The sequence below is a fragment of the Callithrix jacchus genome, chromosome 1 (assembly GCF_049354715.1).
Source record: "Callithrix jacchus isolate 240 chromosome 1, calJac240_pri, whole genome shotgun sequence".
NCBI classification, from domain to species: Eukaryota; Metazoa; Chordata; class Mammalia; order Primates; family Cebidae; genus Callithrix; species Callithrix jacchus.
This window is the reverse complement of record NC_133502.1, coordinates 192,835,552-192,856,169: the sequence shown is the minus strand read 5'-3', so window position 1 is coordinate 192,856,169 and position 20,618 is coordinate 192,835,552. Positions and strand designations below refer to the sequence as shown.

Sequence of the window (20,618 nt, the reverse complement as noted above, 5' to 3'; positions counted from 1 at the left end):
AGGCTCAGAAAGTCTGGCTCCAAAGTCCATACTCTTGGCTCAACACTGCAGAGACCTCAGGGCTTACGTTCAGTGTTTTGTGGCCACTCGCTTCACTCCAATTGCACTCTCTGGAATGTGACAGCCTTGGTCTTGCTACTCCTGCCAGCGCAGTGCCATCCATCGCGTTCCCTGGGTTCATTTCTTCCCTTCTCCAGGCCTGCGTTCTCCATCATATTTAAAATGGTAAGGAAGCTAGAGCCCTCCAGAGTCCTTGCAAGTCCACAGCCTGGATTCATCTGCTGAGCCATAAGCCCAGGCTGGCCCTTTGATGCCAGGGAGCTCCCCAAGGCCTGCCATGGAGGCTGTCAAACAGTACCAGGGTCCCGTGTCATTTCCTAAAACAAATGAAAGTGTGTCAGCCAAAGCATAATGTTTTCTACAGAGTAAGGACCATTTCTGCAAAGTGAAAGTAATAATTATTTTATTTTATTTGGATGGAGTCTCACTCTCTCATCCAGGGTGGAATGCAGTGGTATCATCATAGCTGACTACAGCCTCCAACTCCTGTGCTCAACCCATCCTCTCACTTCAGCCTCCCTGAGTAGCTGGGACTACAGATGCACACCACCATGCCCAGCTAGTTTAACTTTTTTTTTTTTTTTCCCTGTAGAGACAGGGTGTCACTATGTTGCCTAGGCTGGTCTCAAACTCTTGGCTTCAAGTGATCCTCCCATCACCACCTCTCGAAGTGCTGGGATTACAGATGGGAGCTATGACAGCTTGCTGGTAATAATGATTTTTACCTGGAAAAAAGAATTAAGGAAAGATAAGAAATTCAGATTTCCGTGTTAAAGTTTTTAAAGGAGCTAAACACTCAGAGAAGCCAATGGCTGCCTTTTCCTCACCTGTGGATAACTCACATCAGAGACCCAAGGAGGAGCTGTCAGGATTCTGGGGCAGGCCTCAGCCTGTCTTGCAAGTTCAAAACCTAATTTGGGGCCAGGAGTGGTGGCTCATGCCTGTAATCACAGCACTTTGGGAGGCCAAGGTGGGTGATCTCCTGAGGTCAGGAGTTCGAGACCACCCTGGCCAACATGGTGAAAACCCGTCTCTACTAACAATACAAAAATTAGCTGGATGTGGTGGCCTGCACCTGCAATCCCAGCTACTCAGGAGGTTTAGGCAGGAGAATCACTTGAACACGGTAGGCAGAGGTGGCAGTGAGCCCAGATTGCACCATTGCACACCCTCCTGGGTGGCAAGAGGGAAATTCCATATAAAAAAACAAAAACAAAAACAAAAAACCAATTTGGTCTACATTTAAGGATTGATCATTTTCTTTTAATCAAACTCACATAAACCAGCTCACAAGAGGCTGTATTCCTTTTATTAATTTATAGAAAAAAATATACATATATTTTTTGAGACTGAGTTTCTCTCTGTCACCCAGGCTGGAGTGCAGTGGCACAATCTCGGCTCACTGCAACTTCTGCCTCCCAAGTTCAAGCAATTCTAGTGCTTGAACCCTCAGTCACCCGGGTAGCTGGGATTTCAGGCATGCTCAGCTAATTTTTGTATTTTTAGTAGAGATGGGTTTTCATCATGTTGGCCAGGCTAGTCTTAAACTCTTGGCCTCAGCCTCTCATAGTGTTGGGATTACAGGCATGAGAAACTGTGCCCAGCCTAGAAAAAAGAGAAAAGTCATTTAGACAGACCACTCCCAACCATTGCTCAGTGCTGTCTTGGCAGCGCAGACTTCCAGAATGCCTTGCGGGTGTTACTGGCCAGGACCAGGTCCGTCCTGCCCATGCACAGTAAGTTAATCACCGTGACCCGAGTTTTGCAAAAGAGAAAAGATTTATTCGCAGGGCACCAAGCAAGGAGGTGGGATAATAGCTCTCAAATCCACCTCCCTGAAAATAAGGCTTCGGGATAAGCCTTGCTTCCAAGCAATAGAGCACAGGCCCCAGCCACACTCAAGAGGAGTGGCTATACCAGGATGTGAATGGCAGTCTGTCGGCCTCTTGGGTCTACAACTCGGAAGGGCCGTGCACTTGGTTTAAAGCTTTGGTGTTGCCATCTTGAGATTCTTAACAATTTCAAAATAAGGGTCCCCACATTCTCATGTGTAGTCAGTCCTGTCCAAGGAGTCCAAGGAGTTCATGAGGGTGGACAGGGCACTGTCTGCTCTGGGCAGCAATGGGACTGCTAACAGCTGCTTTCCAGTCTCCCAGCCCCTACCCCAGGGCCACACCTTCCCCATGGTATCTCACATTTTTTTTTTTTGAGACAGGGTCATGCTGTCACCCAGGCTGGAGTGGTGCAAACTCAGCTCACTGCAGCCTCGACCTCCTGGGCTCACACAATCCTTCTGCCTCAGCCTCCTGTGTAGCTCAGACCACAGGCGCATGCCTCCATGCTCGGCTAATTTTTGGACTTTGTAGAGATGGGGTTGCACTTTGTTTCCCAGGGTAGTCTTGAATTCCTTAGCTCAAGTGATCCTCCTACCTTGGCCTCCCAAAGTGCTGGGATTATAGGTGTGATCCACTGTGCCTGGCCTCTCTGACATTCTTGACATTTAAAGTTACCGTCATTGACAAGGAACATGGGTGGACTCACGCTTGCTGAAGAGCAGGACTCATTCTGTTGAATCTGCAGGCTTTCTCAGGTCAGATTGCTTGGTGGTGCTTCTTTGGATTCCTTTAACAGTACATTGTAGTTTTCTGTGTCCAAGTGTTGCTTTTCTTTTGGTTAAATTTATTCTAAGTATTTTATTCTTTTTGATCGTATTATAAATGGAAGTATTGTTTTAATTTTGTTTTTGATCCTTTATTGCAAATGTATACTATTGAATTTTGTGTATTAATCTTGTATCCTGCAACGTTGCTGAACTTGCTTATTAGCTCTAATGCTTTTTAAGTGAGTTCCTTCAATGTCATCATCTATGATTAAAGATAGTTTTACATCTTTCTTTGTGATCTGGATGCTCTTTGTTCCTTTTTTTTTTTTTTTTTTGCTTAATTGCCCTAATAAGTAGAAGTAGGCCGGGCGCGGTGGCTCATGCCTGCAATCCCAGCACTTTGGGAGGCCGAGGCGGGTGGATCACAAGGTCAAGAGATCGAGACCATCCTGGTCAACATGGTGAAACCCCGTCTCTACTAAAAATACAAAAAATTAGCCGGGCATGGTGGCGCGTGCCTGTAATCCCAGCTGCTCAGGAGGCTGAGGCAGGAGAATTACCTGAACCCAGGAGGTGGAGGTTGCGGTGAGCCGAGATCACGCCATTGCACTCCAGCCAGGGTAACAAGAGTGAACTCCGTCTCAAAAAACAAATAAATAAATAAATAGAAGTAATGTGAATGAACATTCTTGTCCTGTTCCTGATCTTAGTGGGGAAGCACTCAATTTTTCACCATTAAGTATGGAGTAGTTATAGTTTTTTCATAGATGCTCTTTGTCAGGTTGAGGAAATTCCTTCCTAGTCTTTATTCGTTGAGTGATTTTATCATAAAAAGATGTTAGAGATTTTCAAATGCCTTCTCTGCATTAGGATGATCATGTGACTTTCTGTTAATATGGTGTGCTACATTGATTGATTTTTGTATGTTAAACCACATTTGTATTCCTGGGATAAATCCTACCTGGTCAAGGTGTATAATCCTTTTAATATGCTGCTGAATTTGATTTGCTAATATTTTGCTGAGGATTTTTACATCTATATTTTTAAGGATATTGCTTTATAACTTTATTTTCTTGTAATGTCTTTTTCTGTCTTTGGTATCAGGGTAATGCTAGCCTCATTGAATGAGTTGAAAAATGTTTCCTTCTGTTCTGTTTTTTGGAAGAGTTTGTGAAGGCTTGGTGTTAATTCCTCAAGCATTTGGTTAAATTTACTAGTGAAGCCATCTGGTCCTGGGCTTTTCTTTGTAGGATATTTTAAAAAATTAATATTTTGATCTCTTCCCTTGTTACGGGTCTATTCAAATTTTATCTTTCTCCTTAAGACAGTTTTGGGAGATGGTGCATTTCTAAAATTTTCCCATTTCTTCAAGGTTATCTCATTTGTTCACATACAATTATTCATTATTTTTTAATAAACCTTAGCACTTCTCTAAGACCAGGAGTGATTACTTCATTTTCTTTCTTTCTGGTTTCTATTTTGTGTTTTTGTTTTTTGAGATAAGGTTTTCTTATGTTGCCCAGGCTGGAGCACAGTGGTGCAATCATAGCTTAGTGTGACCTGGAGCTCCTAGGCTCAAGTGATCCTCCCACCTCAGCCACCCAAGTAGCTGGGACTACAGTCGTTTACCACCACACCCAGCTAATTCAACTAATTTTTCTTTCCTTCTTTCTTTCTTTCTTTCTTTCTTTCTTTCTTTTCTTCCTTCCTTCTTTCTTTCTTTCTTTTTCTTTCTGAGATGGACTTTCCCTCTTGTCACTCAAGCTAGAGTGCAGTGGTACAATCTCAGCTCACTGCAACCTCTGCCTGCTGGGTTCAAGTGATTCTCCTACCTCAGCCTCCCAAGTAGCTGGGATTACAGACACCTGCCACCACACCTGGCTAATTTTTTATTTTTAGTAGAGATGGGGTTTCACCATGTTGGCCAGGCTGGTCTTGAACTCCTGACCTCAGGTATTCTGCCCACCTCAGCCTCCCAAAGTGCTGGGATTACAGGCATGAGCCACTGTATCTGCCCTCCCAACTAATTTTAAATATGTGTGTGTGTGTGTGTGTGTGTATGTATATATGTATATATATACATACACATTGTGGAAACAAGTCTCACTATATAGCCTAGGCTGGTCTCAATCTCCTGGCCTCAGGTGATCCTCCTGCCTCAGCTTCCCAAAGTGCTGGGATTACACATGTGAACCATTGCACTCAGCCTTCACTTTCTCTCTTGGTGAATAATTAGAGTCTTATTTTTTCACTTGGCTATTCTAACTATTCTTATTCTTATTTTTTCACTTGGCTATTCTAAAGGTTCGCCAATTTTTGTTGTTCTTTTCAAAAATCCAATTTTTGGTTTCATTGATTTTCTCTATTGTTTTTCTATTTTCTATTTCATTTATCTCCATCTAATCTTTATTATTTCCTTTATTCTACTGGTGTTGGGTTTAGTTTGCTCTTATTTTTCTAGTTCCTTAAAGTATAAAATTCGGTTATTGAGATTCTTCTTCTTTTTTTTTTTTTGAGATGGAGTTTCACTCTTGTTGCCCAGGCTAGAGTGCAATGGCACAATCTCTGCTCACCACAACCTCCCCCTCCTAAGATCAAGCGATATTCTTGCCTCAGCCACCTGAGTAGCTGGGATTACAGGCATGTACCACCACATCCGGCTAATTTTGTATTTTTAGTAGGGGTGGGGTTTCTCCATGTTGGTCAGGCTGGTCTCGAACTCCCAACCTCAGGTGATCCGCCTGCCTTGGCTTCCCGAAGTTCTCAAATTACAGGCATGAGCCACCGTGCTGAGCCTGACATTGTTCTACTTTAACTTACGTGTTCAAAGTTATAAATTTTGCTCGCAGCACTGCTGCTGCTGCATCCTGTAAATTTTGGCATGTTGTGTTTTCATTTTTATTTGTTTAAGATACTTTCTAATGTCCCTCGTGATTTCTTCTTTGACCCATTTGTTGTTTAAGAGTGGGCTCTTTAATTTCTGTATGCTTGTGAATTTTCTAGTTTTCCTTCTGTTCTTGATTTTTAACTTGATTCCAGTGTGTCCAGAGAACATACTTTGTATGATTTCAATCTTCTTAAATTTGAGACCTATGACCAAATATACGCTCTACACTGGAGAATATTCCACATGCTCTTTAGAAGAATGCTTGTTCTGCTCTAGTCCGGTGGAAAGTTCTGTTCGTGTCTACTGTGGGCAATTGGTTTACAGTGTTTTTCAAGTCCTCTATTTCCTTGATGATCTTCTGTAGTTTTTCTATTAATGAAAGTGGGGGTTTGAAGTCACCAACTATTATTACTGACAATGCAACTATATTGAACCCTTTACTCTTAAAATTTTTTTGGAAAACTGGAAGGATCTGTGACCACCACCCACTCCCACATCAGACCCTACGCATACACCAACTGTCTGTTGCTCAGCAGCTGTGATGGTTGTTCCAGTTCTTTATTAGGCAAAGAACAGTTGTTGTTTTTTTTTAGCATTTCCTTTAAGGAGCGTGGCTCAGATTGCTGAGCCAGCCAAGCCCTGCAGGACGGGCTGCGCCTAGAATCACAAGTACTTCTCCCGAAACTCACAGATTTTCTCCTTGACCACTGGATCCAATGTTGAAAAGTCCCAGTCAGCCAACTGCATTAGTCGATTGTGGGCCTCCCTAAAGAGGCCAGAGCCGATACTCAGCTCCACCCGCATGCGCCACTCAGCTACCTTAGAGCTGTTCAGGAAGGCATTATAGTTGGCTGCCATGGGCTATGGATAGACAGAGAGGAAGAGGTGGTCATCCTGGGGACCAGCCCCACCTGGGTCCTTGCCCACAGCCTCAGGGGCTCTCCCCATCAGCCTCTGCAAAGAATTAGGCTGCTGTCCCCTAAGCCTGAGCAAGCCATCACAGACTATGTAATAGACTTAGGTGGGGATAGAGGATCCAGAATCCCCCAGGGTCCTTGGTCACTGGTCTTCTCACTCCAAGTTCTGAACCACACTGAGAGGGCTCCTGGCCCAGGCAGCTCCTACTTCTCCAGCCCGCGACCTCCCATGAATCCTGCCTTCTTTCAGGGAAACCCCTTATCCCAGGTTTGTATATGTGGATGAGGGGGAGAACTCAGTTTTTTTCCCCATGTTTAACCTCCCACTGTGATCAAGCACAGGGGCTAGAATGGGAGACCTGGCGGGCAGTCTGCCCTGCAGTTTGGCTGGCTCACTAAGGCAGCCTACCCTGTAGCTTGGCTTGCACGCAAGACCTTTGGGAAGCCCAAGAGGGGTGAGGTGGTGGGTGATATGTAAGGGGTGTGGGACGAAGCCTATGACTAAACCCTTGGGGGAGGCCAGAATGAGTTTTTCTCATGCTGGTCTGCACTGCAAGCAGATCGAAGAGACTAATTTGCATATCAGTCAGAGATCTCTGGGATAGGGAAAAGAACACTGTGTTTCCTGGTCAATCCCCCAGGATCCCGGATGCCTCCTCCTGGGCATAGCTCTGGCCACTCTCTTTGGTGAGTGTGCAGTGCCCTAGCTGGTGTGCAGGATGGCCAGTGTAGACCCTGGCCAGCGTCATGATAGGCAGAACTGGTCACCCTCCCATGCATGTAGAGGCCACATACATGCCCCACACCCAGATGTGCCTTCAAACGAACAGTGGATGCCGCTCAGACCCAGCCAGGAGAGCTGTCCTTCACATCTGTCTGGAGCTCTGGGAAAGAGGCAGGGCCAGAAGGACAGCCAGGAAGCCAGTGAACATTTCCTGGGGAGTCCAGCAAGAGGAGGAGGCATCTGGGATCCTGGTGGACTGACCAGGAAATGCAGTGCCCTTTTCCCTATCTCATCTAACATCTGATGCCTGTTCAAAACTCTCTGATTATCTCCTAAATGTTTTCTTGGCAGTTTGTTTGGATCAGGTCTGAAGGAGATCTGAGTCTTGCAGCTGGTTGCCGTGTCTCTCCTACACTTTTTTTTTTTGAGATGGAGTTTCGCTCTTGTTACCCAGGCTGAAGTGCAATGGCGCGATCTCGGCTCACCGCAAACTCCGCCTCCTGGGTTCAGGCAATTCTCCTGCCTCAGCCTCCTGAGTAGCTGGGACTACAGGCACGCCTCCTCCACTTTTAATCGATAGCTCTCTCCATGTCCTGACCTTTTCACCTTGGCATGGCTGCTGTGATGATAAAGGAACCCTTGTCCTGTGGAGGTTCCCATAGCAGCCATCAATCAGCCAGGCCTAGGACGTCCCCTCCAAAGCATGACTCCCCTCCGTCCCCTCCCCTCACTCTGATGGATGTCTCCCCTCTGTCCCCTCCCCTCACTCTGATGCGTGTCTCCCCTCCGTCCCCTTCCCTCACTCTGATGCGTGTCTCCCCTCCGTCCCCTTCCCTCACTCTGATGTGTGTCTCCCCTCCTCCCCTCCCCTCACTCTGATGCATGTCTCCCCCCCATCCCCTTTCCTCACTCTGATGCATGTCTCCCCCCTCATCCCCTTCCCTCACTCTGATGCATGTCTCCCCTCCGTCCCCTTCCCTCTGTTCCCATGGCCTCCACCCTTCCCAGACACCACAACCTTCCCAATAGTTGCTGGCCTCCCTGTTGTCCATTCTGCCCCCTTGGGCTCACCCTCCATCACGAGGCAGAAAGGTGGATCCTTTCCTGCCCTGGCTTACATACCACCTAATCTTAAGGATTAAGTCTGTAACCTCTCCACATCTCCAGGGGCCATCATCTGTGGCCTCCACAGTGTCTCAGTCTCACCACTCCCCAGTCACCCACTCCCTTCTTCCAGTTGCACCCACCTGCTCTCCTTCTTCAAATTCACCTTGCTCCCCTTACCCTGGTATTTCAGCATGTGTTTTTCTTTGCCTGTTTTTAGAGACAGAGTCTCCCTCTGGTCCAGGCTGGAGTGCAGTGGCACAATCTTGGCTCACTACAACCTCTGCCTCCCATGTACAAATGACTGTCGTGCCTCAGCCTCCCAAGTAGCTGGGACTACAGGTGTGCACCACCACACCCGGCTAATTTTTCTATTCTCATTTTAGTAGAGACAGGGTTTCACATGTTGGCCAGGCTGGTCTCCAACTCCTGACCTCGAGTGATCTGCTTCCCAAAGTGCTGGGATTACAGGTGTGAGCCACCGTGACTGGCCTGTTTTTGTTTTTGAAAAAGGATCTGGCTCTTTCACTGAAGCTGGATTGCTGTGGTGCGACCTTGGCTCACTGCAGCCCCAAACTCCTGGGCTCGAGTGATCCTCCCTCAGCATCCTGATTCGGCACGTGCTCTTCCCCTTGCTGGCCTACTCTCCTCTACCACCAGCCCCAACTCCTGCTCACCCTGCAGGTCTTCCTCCCTGCCCTTGCTGACTGTCAGACAGCTCTAGTGAAGATCTTTCCCAGGGCTGTTTGGGTTCCTCATTGCTCTGGAAGCCCAGCACCTCTGAGAAGTATGTTCCTAAACATTTATTGATTTATTTACTTATTTTTATTTTAGAGATAGGGTGTCACTCTGTTGCCCAGGCTGGAGTGCAATGACACAATCGTGGCTCTCTGCAAACTCTACCTCCCGGACTCAAGTAATCCTTCCAATTCAGCCTCCCGCATAGCTGGGACTACAGGTGTGGGCCACCACACTGGCTAAATTTTTATATTTTTTGTAGAGATGGGGGTTTTCCCACGTTGCCTAGGGTAGGCTGGTTTTGAACTCCTGAGCTCGGGCCATCTACCTGCTTCAGTGTCCCAAAGTGCTGGGATTACAGGCGTGAGCTGGCCCCTAAACATTTTTGAAATGATGGGGTGTCTGGAAGGCAGGGGAACAGAACTGATGTAAAATGGACCCCAAATTGGCAGCAGTCAGAGGTGGGTCTGTGGGGTTCATCATGACCCTCGTTCATCAGCATTCACTCAACTTTAGTGTGCATGTGAGATTTTCCGTGGTAAAAAGACAGATGCTTCCACTGAGTCTCCCAGGAGGAACAGAGACAGTGCAAGGGCCCTGGGGAAGACTCACCTTTCAGTTAAGACGAATTTCCCATCTTTGAGGCTGGGCAGCTTCCTGAGGGGGTTGATCTTAATGTATTCCTTGTTGTAGGGGTGACCTGGGAGGAGCAGGGAAGGTCTGAGGCTATGGGACTGCAGGGGAGAGAGAACTGAGACTCCTAGAGACACAAATGCCCCCCTCCTTTCTCAAGAAGAAGAAACTGAGGCCTGGAGGGACATTGTGGCTTACCCCAGGTCGCAGGGCAAGGCAGTGGCAGAATCAGACCGGGATAGTAACTGCTGGCTCCCAGCCTGCCCCACTCTAGGGCTGGTGACTCCCGTGCCTCCTCCCTGAGTCCCAGGACCAGGATGACCCTTTGGCCCAGAAGCTGGAGGCTTCCAGTGCCCACCCACAAAGCAGGATCTGCAGCCACAGCCTCTGAATCACCTGAAGCCCTGAGGGCCTGGGTCCCAGCCCTGCACCCATCACCCTCACTCTGTCCTGGCTTTAAGGAAGCTGGGCCCAGTGCATGGCTGGACATCCAAAGGGGAGCCCCTCAGATGCAATCGGGGTTGTCTGAACGGGGAACCTGATGTGGGGCCAGGAACTGAAGCTCTTCCTGGACCAGCTGCCTCCTGTTGGAAACATTTCCAGGGCTCCACTCGCACCCTGTTCATTTCCACAGCTTCTGTGTCTTCCTCTGTGCTCCAAAGGCTTCTGCTTTTGCAGGCTGAACTCTTGGAACCCCTGTGTGCCCGGGATGGAGTTGGAACCCACCCCTCTGACCCTCACTTGGGGTCAGAGGAGCCCTGAGCCATTCGGAACACTGGGGAGGATGGGTGTAGACAGACTGTGCACTTCTGCCCCCTCTGGCAACCTGGCAGGCAAGTGCTGTGTTCACAAGGTCCTAGACTCCCACAAGGAAGTGAGGGCACCTGGTGAGAGCCCAGGGAGTCCCAGCTGCTCTTCCTTCCCCCTTCCCCTAGAAGAGCCTGTTCACCTCTGGCATAAGGACTGTCATTAGTGGGGACTGGCTAAGGAAGGCTAGACATGGATGCAGCCTACAAGCCTCCTGGCTTCTCTTCCTTCCCTGCAGACCTCTCGGGGGACTCCCTTGTCTCTGTCTCTAGTTCTCAGAAATGCCCCAATCAGGCTGGACGTGGTGGCTCATGCCTGTAGTCCCAGCACTTGGAGGCTGAGTTGGGCAGATCACTTGAGGTCAGGAGTTCGAAACCAGCCTGGCCAACATGGTGAAGCCGGTCTCTACTAAAAACACTAAAAATTAGCTGGATGTGGTGGTGTGCACCTGTAATTCTAGCTACCAGGAGGCTGAGGCAGGAGACTCAGTTCAAACCCAGTGGAGGTTGCAGTGAGCCAAGATCGTGCGACTGCACTCCAGCCTGCGTGACAGAGCGAGACTCCATCAAGAAACAGGAAAAAAGAAAGCCCCAAGCTGTGTGCCCTGCCTCCCCCAAGGACCAGGCCTTCTGGGTGGCAGTAGAAGCTGACCTTTCAGCAGATCCACAAACTGAAAGTTGAACGGGATGTCATGCTTCTTCAAGAAGATGTAGACGGCCCGGCAGGGTGCTGACAGCAGGTCCATGTAGAGCTCCAGGGCCATGTTGAGACGGTGCCAGGCGCAACAGCCACAGCCAGCCAGCCGCAGACCTGGGTCTATGTCTGGCTGGGGCCCCTGGCCCTGTGCCCTCTCCCATTTGGCCCTGGGTCCCTGTATTCTGGAACTTCTTGTTTCCCTTTGTGTTGTCATAAGGCCAGGGAACCTTCAATTCTCACAAAACCAGGGAGCCTGCAATTCTCACAGAGGCAAGTTTTCTAAGGAGGCCCAGGAGTAGGCTGGGGAGAGGCCTGTGGCAAAGGTGGGGCAGCTGTGACTATACTATCTCCCCTGCCACGTGTGTCTGTGCCCTGTGGCGCCCCCTCACAGATACCCTGTCTGAGAAGGGATTATGCATGGGAATTCCTAGGGCCTGACTTCCCTTGCAGAACCTGACGAAAGGGGCTTTGCAGGATGTAGAATGAGCAAGAGGCAATGAGAATTATCCCTGGAGGATTCCAGAAGGGTCATCTTGGTGACCTACATCATTTCCTCACCTGGGCAGCTCCAGTTGGTTCAGGCTCCAGCTTTAACCCCTCGGGTCCAGCCTCTGTCTCAGAGCTGCACAGGCTGAAATGAGGAAGGGGCTGCAGTGATTTGGAAAGTCTCCCCTCCTACCTCTGCCTCCCCCCTACAACTCTGAGCCCCAGATCCTGGCTGTGACCCTGGGTGAGCACCAGGTCACCATTACCTCTCTGCTATTAGGAAGTCACCTTCTCTGAGGGCAGGCACCTTCCCCAAAGGGGTTCACCTTTAGGAACTCTGGCTTCAGGTGGTCCCCTGGTGGGCAGAAAGGAGAAAAGGCTCAGTGTAGGGCCTGGTCCTTGGCACCTACTCCATGAGGCCCCGCTCAGCCACCTGGCTCACCCCAAGCCAACTCCACAGGCTGCAGCTCAGAAGGGATGCCGTTCTTTCTGGCAAAAGTAAATGGTGTGGCAGGGGGGTGAGTGCGGGTCCAGAAACAGCAGGGGCCCCATTGCTGCTCCTCCCACCTGCCCTCCCCAGAGGTCTGGACCTCCAGGGGTTTCTCAGCCCTTCTCTGCCCATGCTGGGCTGTTTCCTATCCATAGTCTGCTGTTCTTGTCTGGAGAACAGGGCAGGCTGGGCTTCAGGGACCTTCTCTGGGCATTCCAGGGAAGGTAACTTCATCGTCTCTCTTAACTCTTGCTGACAATTCTCTGGAGCTGGGCACCTTGTAAAACCCATGTCCTAGAATGCCTAACCTGGAAATGCAATGTCAGTGTTGAAACTGCATCGAAACTGAATGAATGAGGTTCCCACCCTTTTATCTAAATACCCTCTCAGTCTGTTCAATGTCAATGTATGTAGGGATGGTGTGGGGGGAGGCCAAAGGGAGTCTTCATTTCTGTAGCCTTCCACATGTACTATGTAGAGTTTTCCTCTAACGATCCTTGGACACCATGTGGTCACTGTTTCCCTGCAAAAACGTTTGATGATCCTTGTCTTTTTTTTTTTTTTTTTTTTTTTGAGATGGAGTTTACACTCTTTGTTACCCAGGCTGAAGTGCAATGGTGCAATCTCGGCTCACTGCAACTTCCGCCTCCTGGGTTCAGGCAATTCTCCTGCCTCAGCCTCCTGAGTAGCTGGGATTAGAGGCACGCGCCACCGTGCCCAGCTAATTTTTTTGTATTTTTAGTAGAGACGGGGTTTCACCATGTTGACCAGGATGGTCTCGATCTCTTGTCCTTGTGATCCACCCGCCTCGGCCTCCCAAGATGATCCTTGTCTTTAGCACACCAGTGAATCGCCAAATTCAGATTTTCAGCCTGTGCAGTCTACATAGTTAATAGTCAGTTTCTAATGGAATATGCCTGTTCCTGCTGTGTTTGTACCTGACCACTGCGAAGGACTTTCATTAAGAGCTGGACCTTGGAGTTCCTTCCCCTGGCCCCAGCCCCCTGGCCCAACTGTTTTGCACTCTTTCCTCTGCCAGTGTGTTTCATGGTGTTCTGCTTCCCAGAGTGTTTGGGTTTCATATGAATCAATTGTTGCAGTCTCCAAGGATGGGATTCAGGCCTAACTCCCCCAAGACCATAAGGCAACAGTCTTCCATCTAGAATCCCCATATTAAATCTGCCATCCTCACTGTAGTGAGAGTGATATTGAGAGAGAAAAGTTAGGTAATTAGGGTGGGTTCTTGGTAAAACTCCTTTAAAGAGAGAAACAGCCTGAAAAATCAGGCTGCAGGCACAGATAAGGAAAGTTGCAAACCTCTGGCCCACTTAGATAAAGGAACAAGGTGCAACACAGAAACCCCTTTGATGTTTGTGCCTAAGACATGCCTGCAGCTACTTTGATAAGGGAACAAGACCCAGCATAGAAATGGCTTTGTCCTTTGTATAACCAGTGGGCTTCCAGGAAGTAGTCTCTTCTGCTATTGTGGGCATGTACCCAGTGGGCTCCAGTGGCTTCCAGTAGGCACTTTCCTTTCTTGGACATGCTTTAGACTGTGACCCCAGCCTCTATGACTATCACTTCAGCCCCTGATTGGTCCTGGGCCAGGCTATCGTTTCAGCTCCTGATTGGTCCCTGTCAAGGTCTGGGTCAAGCTGAGTAGCACTTCCTCCAAGACCAATCAGCACATTCCTTCCCTTCCCAGTCCATAAAAACCTCTTTGCCTCAAAGTAGGCAACCCCCTCGGGCCCCCCTCCACTGCAGTGAGCTTTCTTCTTTTGCTTATTAAACTTGTACTCTAACCTCACCCTTTGTGTCCACACTGTTTAATTTTCTTGGCCATGAGACAAAGAATTCTGGGTGATACCCCACAATGAGAGACTGGTACATCGTGGTGCATGGGCAAGACTGACTTGTCTGTGACTTGACTTGTGTCTGTGACTGTGACTTGACTCTGCTTGCTTGTGGGCTCTTCCCACCTCTCCAGAGTGCTCTCCCCACACTGTGGCCCAGAGCTTTGCCTTATGGTAACACTGCTGGCTGACACTCCTGTATGATCTGCATGTTTCTCACCTCGGGACCCTCCCCACACAGCTTCCTGCTGCTTGGACCACCCTTCCCACTTATTTTCGACTGTTTCTTTCCAGCACATCTTTCATGCTAAGGCTCGAGTGGAAGCTGCACCGAGGCTGAGAGTTATCCATGTAGCTTTGAAACCATCTATTTATGCTTCTGTTCATCCCCTCTGCCATACTGTTTACCCCAATACTCAGTCAAGGTTGGTGACTCGTCAATTTTCAAAACTTTTAGCTTATCAGTGCAGCTTTACTGTACGGAAGTGAGTTGTTCACCATGCTTTTACTGTCTTCAAGGTTAAAAAGGCCCCAACATTCATTCCTATTTAAATCATCCTTGCTAGACTCAAGAAGCTATGAATTCAACCACAGTGTAAAGTTCTTCCCCACAATGCTTTATTATTGTTATAGCTCCCAAGAGAGTACTGTCTAGCCGTGACAGAAGCCTTCAACTCTGTCACCTTTTTCAGCTCTGGAATTCTGACACCACCTGTCACCCCCTCCTAGCTCATTTCCCAGGTTTTGTTCTTTTTTTCATTTTGTTTCAATATTCTATTGTATCTGTGACTTTTGGGCTTCAAATCTGTTTTGGAAAGAGGAGAGGCACAGGTAATATAATGAATGAAGATGCTTTTCCTCCCTGGTTCTAAGTCAAGCTTTTCCAACCTGCTGGAGGGCTTGGCTTTGAATGTAGCTCAACACAAACTCACAAACTTTCTTAAAACATTTGAGATTGTTTGGTGACTTTTATTTTTATTATTTATTTATTAGCTCATCAGCTATCCTTAGTGTATTTTATGTGTGGCCCAAAACAATTCTTCCAACATGGCCCAGGGAAGCCAAAAGATTGGTTATAACACACAGCCCATCATTTAGCAACTGCTCATGATTTAGCAAGCTGTGGAGCCGGGTAATAACCCACAGCTGTAGGTAATAACACACAGCCTGTTAAAACTCTCACTCTGAATGAAGAGACTCCCCAAACAGGTTTTGTGTGAGCAACAAGGCTGTTTATTCACCCGGGTGCGGGTGGGCTGAGTCAAAAGAGAATCAGTGGAGGGCAGTGCGGTAGAAGCTGGTTTCATAGGTCTGCGGTAAGCAGTGGAAAGTTACAGAAGTTACAGTTTAGGGTAGTTTTTTGCAAGCTGGGAGGGTGTTGCAGGGTCTGGAGTCATGAGGTTGACCAAGGTCAGTTACAAAGTCCAATGGCCTTATCAATCAGGGCTGGAACAAGAAACAATAGAAGAATGTCTCAAGTTAGTTAGGCACTGCAGGGATTGATCATCTTCCTCTTTCCATGGTCTTCTGGGGTCGTCATATGACACCTTCAGTCAGCCTAAAAGACCTTACATTCCTGTCTTTTTATATTACTACTATAAAGGAAAAAGAAGTGAAGAGTGGAGGGCAGAGGAATATCAGGAAGGCCGGCCCAGAGGGGTGATTGGGCGATGCTTCTCAGGGCTTCTTTGAGTGGGCTTGGGGGCAGCTCAGAAACCTAAAAATGGGAAAGAATTTAGACTGCTGAGAGATTTTGGGGCAAAGGTTGATATTGTGGGGTTGTTAGAAGGAGCATTTGGCATATTGACTGATTGGTTATAGCTTGGATACAATTTTGTAGGAATTGAGAGATTAATCAGAAAACACAGGGTCCAAATAAGAGAAGGAGAAAGATAGGTATCAGAGGACTAAGGATTGGAGGAAGCCATGACTCCCAGTTAGAGAGTGTCCAGCCAGTCCAGTCAGGTCCAGAATAACCATTTGCCTGATTAGCAAGCTTTTGGGCTCTGTCTTTTAATTTATTGATGGCATCATATACAAGGCCAGACTGGTTTACATAAAAACAACATTCTTCATTTAGAAATAGGCAAAGACCTCCTTTTCCAGGAGTCAGTAAATCAAGAGCTCTGCGGTTTTGGAGGACAGCTGCAGCCAGGGATTTACTTGAGCTTGAAGGAGGGATAATGATTGAGGTAATTCTGCAGTGCTAGCAGAGAAACCATTAGAGAGGCTACGGGAGGAGACGATTGAAGGGGTAAGGCCTGCTGTGCCCGTGCCGAGTGCAGTAGTAATTCCTAACCCTACAAGTAAGGGGATCAATGGAATGATCTGCTTGTGTTGTGTCAGGACCACAGGGGGAACAGGGAGGCTTTCGTTTCCATTGGCAAACTGAATTTTGGGAGTAAGGAAAACTAGGGTACAAGTGCCTGTCCGGTTGGTAGGAAGGCAGATGTAAGAAGGAGAACCACCGAGGAAAAAAGTCCTTGGCTTAAACAGAACTGAAAAGGCAAGTAAGTGTTCTGAGGGGGTGGGCTTCGGACCCAAATGCCAAGGGAACCAGCAAGGGCGGCAGCTGTTAAAGGTTGCAATGGAGTTTGGTAGGGTAACTGTGGAGGAGAGCATTTGTTTTCATGGTGTATGAGGAAGCGTGTGCTATCTAGAACTGCTCACTTTCATTAACAACATTGGGTATGAGCAGAGAATGGGAGTGAGATTAAGAGTGAGTAGAAAAGGGCCAGGCGCGGTGGCTCACGCCTGTAATCCCAGCACTTTGGGAGGCCGAGGCGGGTGGATCACAAGGTCAAGAGATCGAGACCATCCTGGTCAACATGGTGAAACCCTGTCTCTACTAAAAATACAAAAAATTAGCTGGGCCTGGTGGCGCGTGCCTGTAATCCCAGCTACTCAGGAGGCTGAGGCAGGAGAATTGCCTGAACCCAGGAGGCGGAGGTTGCGGTGAGCCGAGATTTCGCCATTGCACTCCAGCCTGGGTAACAAGAGCGAAACTCTGTCTCAATTAAAAAAAAAAAAAAAGAGTCAGTATAAAAGAAAAGAAGAGGACTTTATCCGGGTGGAAGAATTGGAGAGTTCCCTGCCACTGAAGATTATCCACTCTAAGAGAATTAAGGGTGGCAAGCTGAGGGTAAAACCATGAAGTATCACCTGTAACTGCCTGGAGGAAAAGTGTAAACCAGCAACTTTTTTTTTTTTTTTAGATGGAGTCTCGCTCTATCGCCAGGCTGGAGTGCAGTGATGTGATCTCAGCTCACTGCAGCCTCTGCCTCCCAGGTTCAAGCGATTTTCCTGCCTCAGCCTCCTGAGTAGCTGGGATTACAGGTGCGGGTGGGTGCCACCACGCCCAGCTAATTTTGTATTTTTAGTAGAGACGGGGGTTTTACCAGGATGGTCTTGATTTCTTGACCTTGTGATCCACCTGCCTCGGCCTCCCAAAGTGCTGGGATTATGAGCGTGAGCCACTGTGCCTGGCCTAACTAGCAACTTAAACAAAAGCAGGGCATGTAAAAGTAAATGAGTACCGTGAATTTCAGCGCAGTTAGAAAATAGAAACAGACTTTCTGAGGTGTAGTTTAAGTAGTAGGGGCGACCGTGTTAAATAGTGGTGTTAGGAAAAAGATGCCTAGTGAAAGTAAAAGGTATGTTAGGTTTGTATAGGGTTACTCTTCCACCTTGGGCATATGGGTGAGTTTATAAGAAGTGAGAGACAGTACTTGCGACTTCCAGGAGGAGGCGGAGGAGTCAGGCCGATTGTCTGATGGCCACAGCTTTATCCTGGAATGATGGACCCCCTGGAGAGGGTAGACCAACAGCAGTTGGGGTACTATAGACGATCAGGAAGGGTCCTGTCCACCAAGGTTGCAGAGACTAAGGGGTGAGGCTTTTAACTAGGGCTGACCTTCCAGCTAGGGTGTTTTCATATGGCCAGGTACCTGGAGTGGTAAGAGGAAATTAGCAGACTGGTGGATTTCATGTCTGGCCTGTTGGAGGACTGGTGTCTCGAATAAGGTTAGGCCCAAGCAGAAAGGTGTGGCCATATAGGAGTTCCAAGGGGCTATACCCTGTGGCTTCTTTAGGAGTGGCTTGAATCCTGAGTCCTCTGCAGTGGAACTCCAGCCTTGGCTGGAAGGAGAGCAGCCTTAAGGAGGGCCTTTATTGAGGGGGCATTGATAATAGAGGACCCTTGTATAGTGAGAAAACCTCTTTCTGCCCATATAACAGCATGGTGGTGTAAGATGTGAGAGGCGTACTTAGAGTCAGAATAGATATTAACATGTAGTCCTTTGGAAAGAGTAAGAGCATGGGTTAAGGCAATCAGTTCAGCTTGCTGAGAAGTGGTAAGAGAGGGAAGTATGGCAGCCTTGATGATAGATGAGTGGGATACAACAGCATAGCCAGCTTTGGCCAGTGCCAACTGACTAGGCTTAAAGAAACTGCCATTAATAAACCATGTGTGGTCTGGGTCTGGAATAGGAAAAAGAGAAGTATGGGGAAATGGGGAGGATGCTATATGGATTAGAGAGACACAGTCATGGGGTTCAGGGTTTGTGTTAGGTATTAAGAAAGACCGAGAGCGAGGGTTACAGTGGGTGTTTCAATGAACAGTGAATACAGTTGGAGGTGAGGGGTGGGTAGTAGGTGTGTAAGGTGTGAAGAAGAAACCAAACTTTGGAGGTTGTGAGAGCTACAGAGGGTAAGTGGGGCATAACCTGTGATTTTGAGGGATTCTAAGAGTATCAGGGTGGTAGCTGCTGATGCTCGTAGGCATGAGGGCCAGCCCAAGACTGTGAGGTTAAGTTGTTTGGATAAAAAGGCTACAGGCCGTGGGTCTGGCTCCTGTGTAAGAATTCCGATGGCACAGCCTTTTATTTCTGCTGTGTAGAAAGAGAAGGGTCAAGAGGAATTGGGGAGTGCTAAAGTAGGAGCAGTCTCTAAGGCCTTTTTTAGAGAACGGAAGGAAGAATTGGGGAAGGATTTTTGGTCTATGGGATCAGACAGGCTTCCTTTTATAGGTCTTGGACTAGCCTGTAGGATTTGCCTAGTTTTTTATAGATAGGATAGGGGAAGAAATTTGGGCTTTGGAAGGGGATACGTGATACTCCTTTGAGTATAGATGCTGAAGAAGCAGGAGGGTGAATTAAAAGGCCATGTTGTAATAGATGGATGATAACAGGCTTTAGGCCTTTAAAGCCTGTTGTGGGATGGGGTACTGGTGCTGGACAGGGTAAGGGTGGTTAGGTTTTAAGGGGATGATGAGGGGTGAATGACTTGTAGCAAGGGATGGGGAGGTGGTGTTCCACACCCTAGGGTTAAGGTAGCGGGACGTAAGGGGAGCTATTGAGGGAGGTACGGGTTCTGGGAGGAAGGCGGCAATGAGGTGTGGCTGTAGCCCAGGAATAGTGAAGGAGGCAATTTTGCTAGGATATCTCAGCCTAACACGGGAACTGGACAAGCGGTGATAATTAGAAAAGAATGTGGAAAGGAGCGCTGGCCTAATCGACACCAGACTTGGGGAGTTTTGAGAGGTCTGGAGGCCTTGCTGTCAATTCCCACAACAGTTATGGAGGCCAAGGAGACAGGTCCTTGAAAAGAAGTCAGTGTGGGATGGGTGGGTCTGTGCTGATTAAGAAGGGGATGGACTTACCCTCCACCATAAGAGTTACCTGAAGCTCGGAGTCCATGATGGTCCAGGGGGCTTCCAAAGCAGTCTGGCAGCGTCAATCTTCAGTTGCTAAGTTGAGAAGTTCTGGAAAGGAGTCAGCTGGAGAATATTGGATTTGAACTCCAGGAGCCTTGGGAGTGGCTGTAATATGAGCCATACAGTCCGATTTCCAGTGGGGTCCCCCAAGGACAGGACATGGCTTGGAAGGGGCCTTGGGCTGTGAGCATTTGTTAGCTCAATGTCCAAGCTTTCGGCATTTGAAGCAGGATGGAGCCCCAGGCTGTGGGCTTGCCTGGCCCAGTGAACAGTTTCTGGCCACTTGGAATCATTGTCTAATTTGTATTGAGGGCAGTCTGTATTACAGAAAAAATTAGACTTTTAGGTTTCCGATCGGGCGACAGTTGAAGAGGTTTTAGGTTTTTTAGGACACAGGCTAGAGGGGAAGACTGAGGAATAGAGGGCGGAATACCGCCCATAGCGAAGGAGTTTATATATATATATATATATGACGGGGTTTCACCATGTTGGTCAGGCTGGTCTTGAACTCCCGACCTCAGGTGATCCGCCCGCCTTGGCCTCCAAAGTGCTTGGATCACAGGCGTGAGCCACCGCGCCTGGCCAGAGATAAGTTTTAAGGAAAGGAGTAGAGACCAGGAGAAGAGGCGAGCAGCTACCAGGGTTTTCAGTAGGCATCCCTGACGGATTCTTGGACTGTAATGTGGAAGGCAGGCGTCCGTGCGATTGACCAGACCCCAAGGGAAGACTGTCTTCCAGAGTCCATGACCACGTCAGTTTGTGAGCTAGAGGGAGAGACTTGTCTCCTCTGGCTCCACACGGATAGAGTGTCTCCTTTTTCTCTACTAGAAGGAGATAGCTTTGAAAGGAAAAGAGAGAAAGAGAGGGAAAGACTTGTCTCCTCTGAAGTAAAAGAGAGAGGAAGAGAT

At 48.2% G+C, this 20,618-nt stretch overlaps 2 protein-coding genes across 15 annotated transcripts in view; both read right to left on the bottom strand.

Moving 5' to 3' along the window:
* Positions 1 to 2,971: 2,971 nt before the first annotated feature.
* On the bottom strand, positions 2,972 to 11,331 carry LOC100394194 (glutathione S-transferase theta-4-like). 2 transcript variants are annotated; one of them, XM_078335702.1, is made up of 3 exons: positions 11,124 to 11,331; positions 9,645 to 9,732; positions 2,972 to 5,918 (listed from the first exon to the last, which is right to left on the bottom strand). In XM_078335702.1, the coding sequence occupies exons 1-3, from the start codon at positions 11,233 to 11,235 to the stop codon at positions 5,822 to 5,824; spliced, it is 297 nt and encodes a 98-aa protein (XP_078191828.1). In that variant the 5' UTR covers positions 11,236 to 11,331; the 3' UTR covers positions 2,972 to 5,821. The 2 variants fall into 2 exon arrangements, with proteins under 2 accessions (XP_078191828.1, XP_035163268.1); XM_035307377.3 differs by lacking the exon at positions 2,972 to 5,918 and adding an exon at positions 6,239 to 6,410.
* Positions 11,332 to 15,207: 3,876 nt separating this feature from the next.
* LOC128929690 (uncharacterized) overlaps positions 15,208 to 20,618 on the bottom strand; it is a 42,828-nt gene continuing 37,417 nt past the window's right edge. Inside the window, exons 7-8 of one of the 13 annotated variants that reach the window (XR_013521526.1) lie at positions 17,726 to 20,548; positions 15,208 to 15,714 (exon numbers count right to left, since the gene is read on the bottom strand). The gene's annotated coding sequence lies outside the window, so the exon portion shown is untranslated. Of the gene's footprint in view, positions 20,549 to 20,618 lie in introns of all 13 variants that reach the window. The other 12 variants (XR_013521530.1, XR_013521533.1, XR_013521528.1 and 9 more) reach the window with 12 other exon arrangements.

Excerpts from the sequence above, each read along its gene's own strand:
- LOC100394194 (XM_078335702.1), bottom strand. The coding sequence starts at position 11,235 with ATGGCCCTGGAGCTCTACATGGACCTGCTGTCAGCACCCTGCCGGGCC. Across the intron at positions 9,733-11,123 it reads GTTTGTGGATCTGCTGAAAG|GTCACCCCTACAACAAGGAA; the intron begins GTCAGCTTCTAC and ends TGCTCCTCCCAG. Across the intron at positions 5,919-9,644 it reads AAATTCGTCTTAACTGAAAG|AAAAACTACAGAAGATCATC; the intron begins GTGAGTCTTCCC and ends TTTCATTAATAG.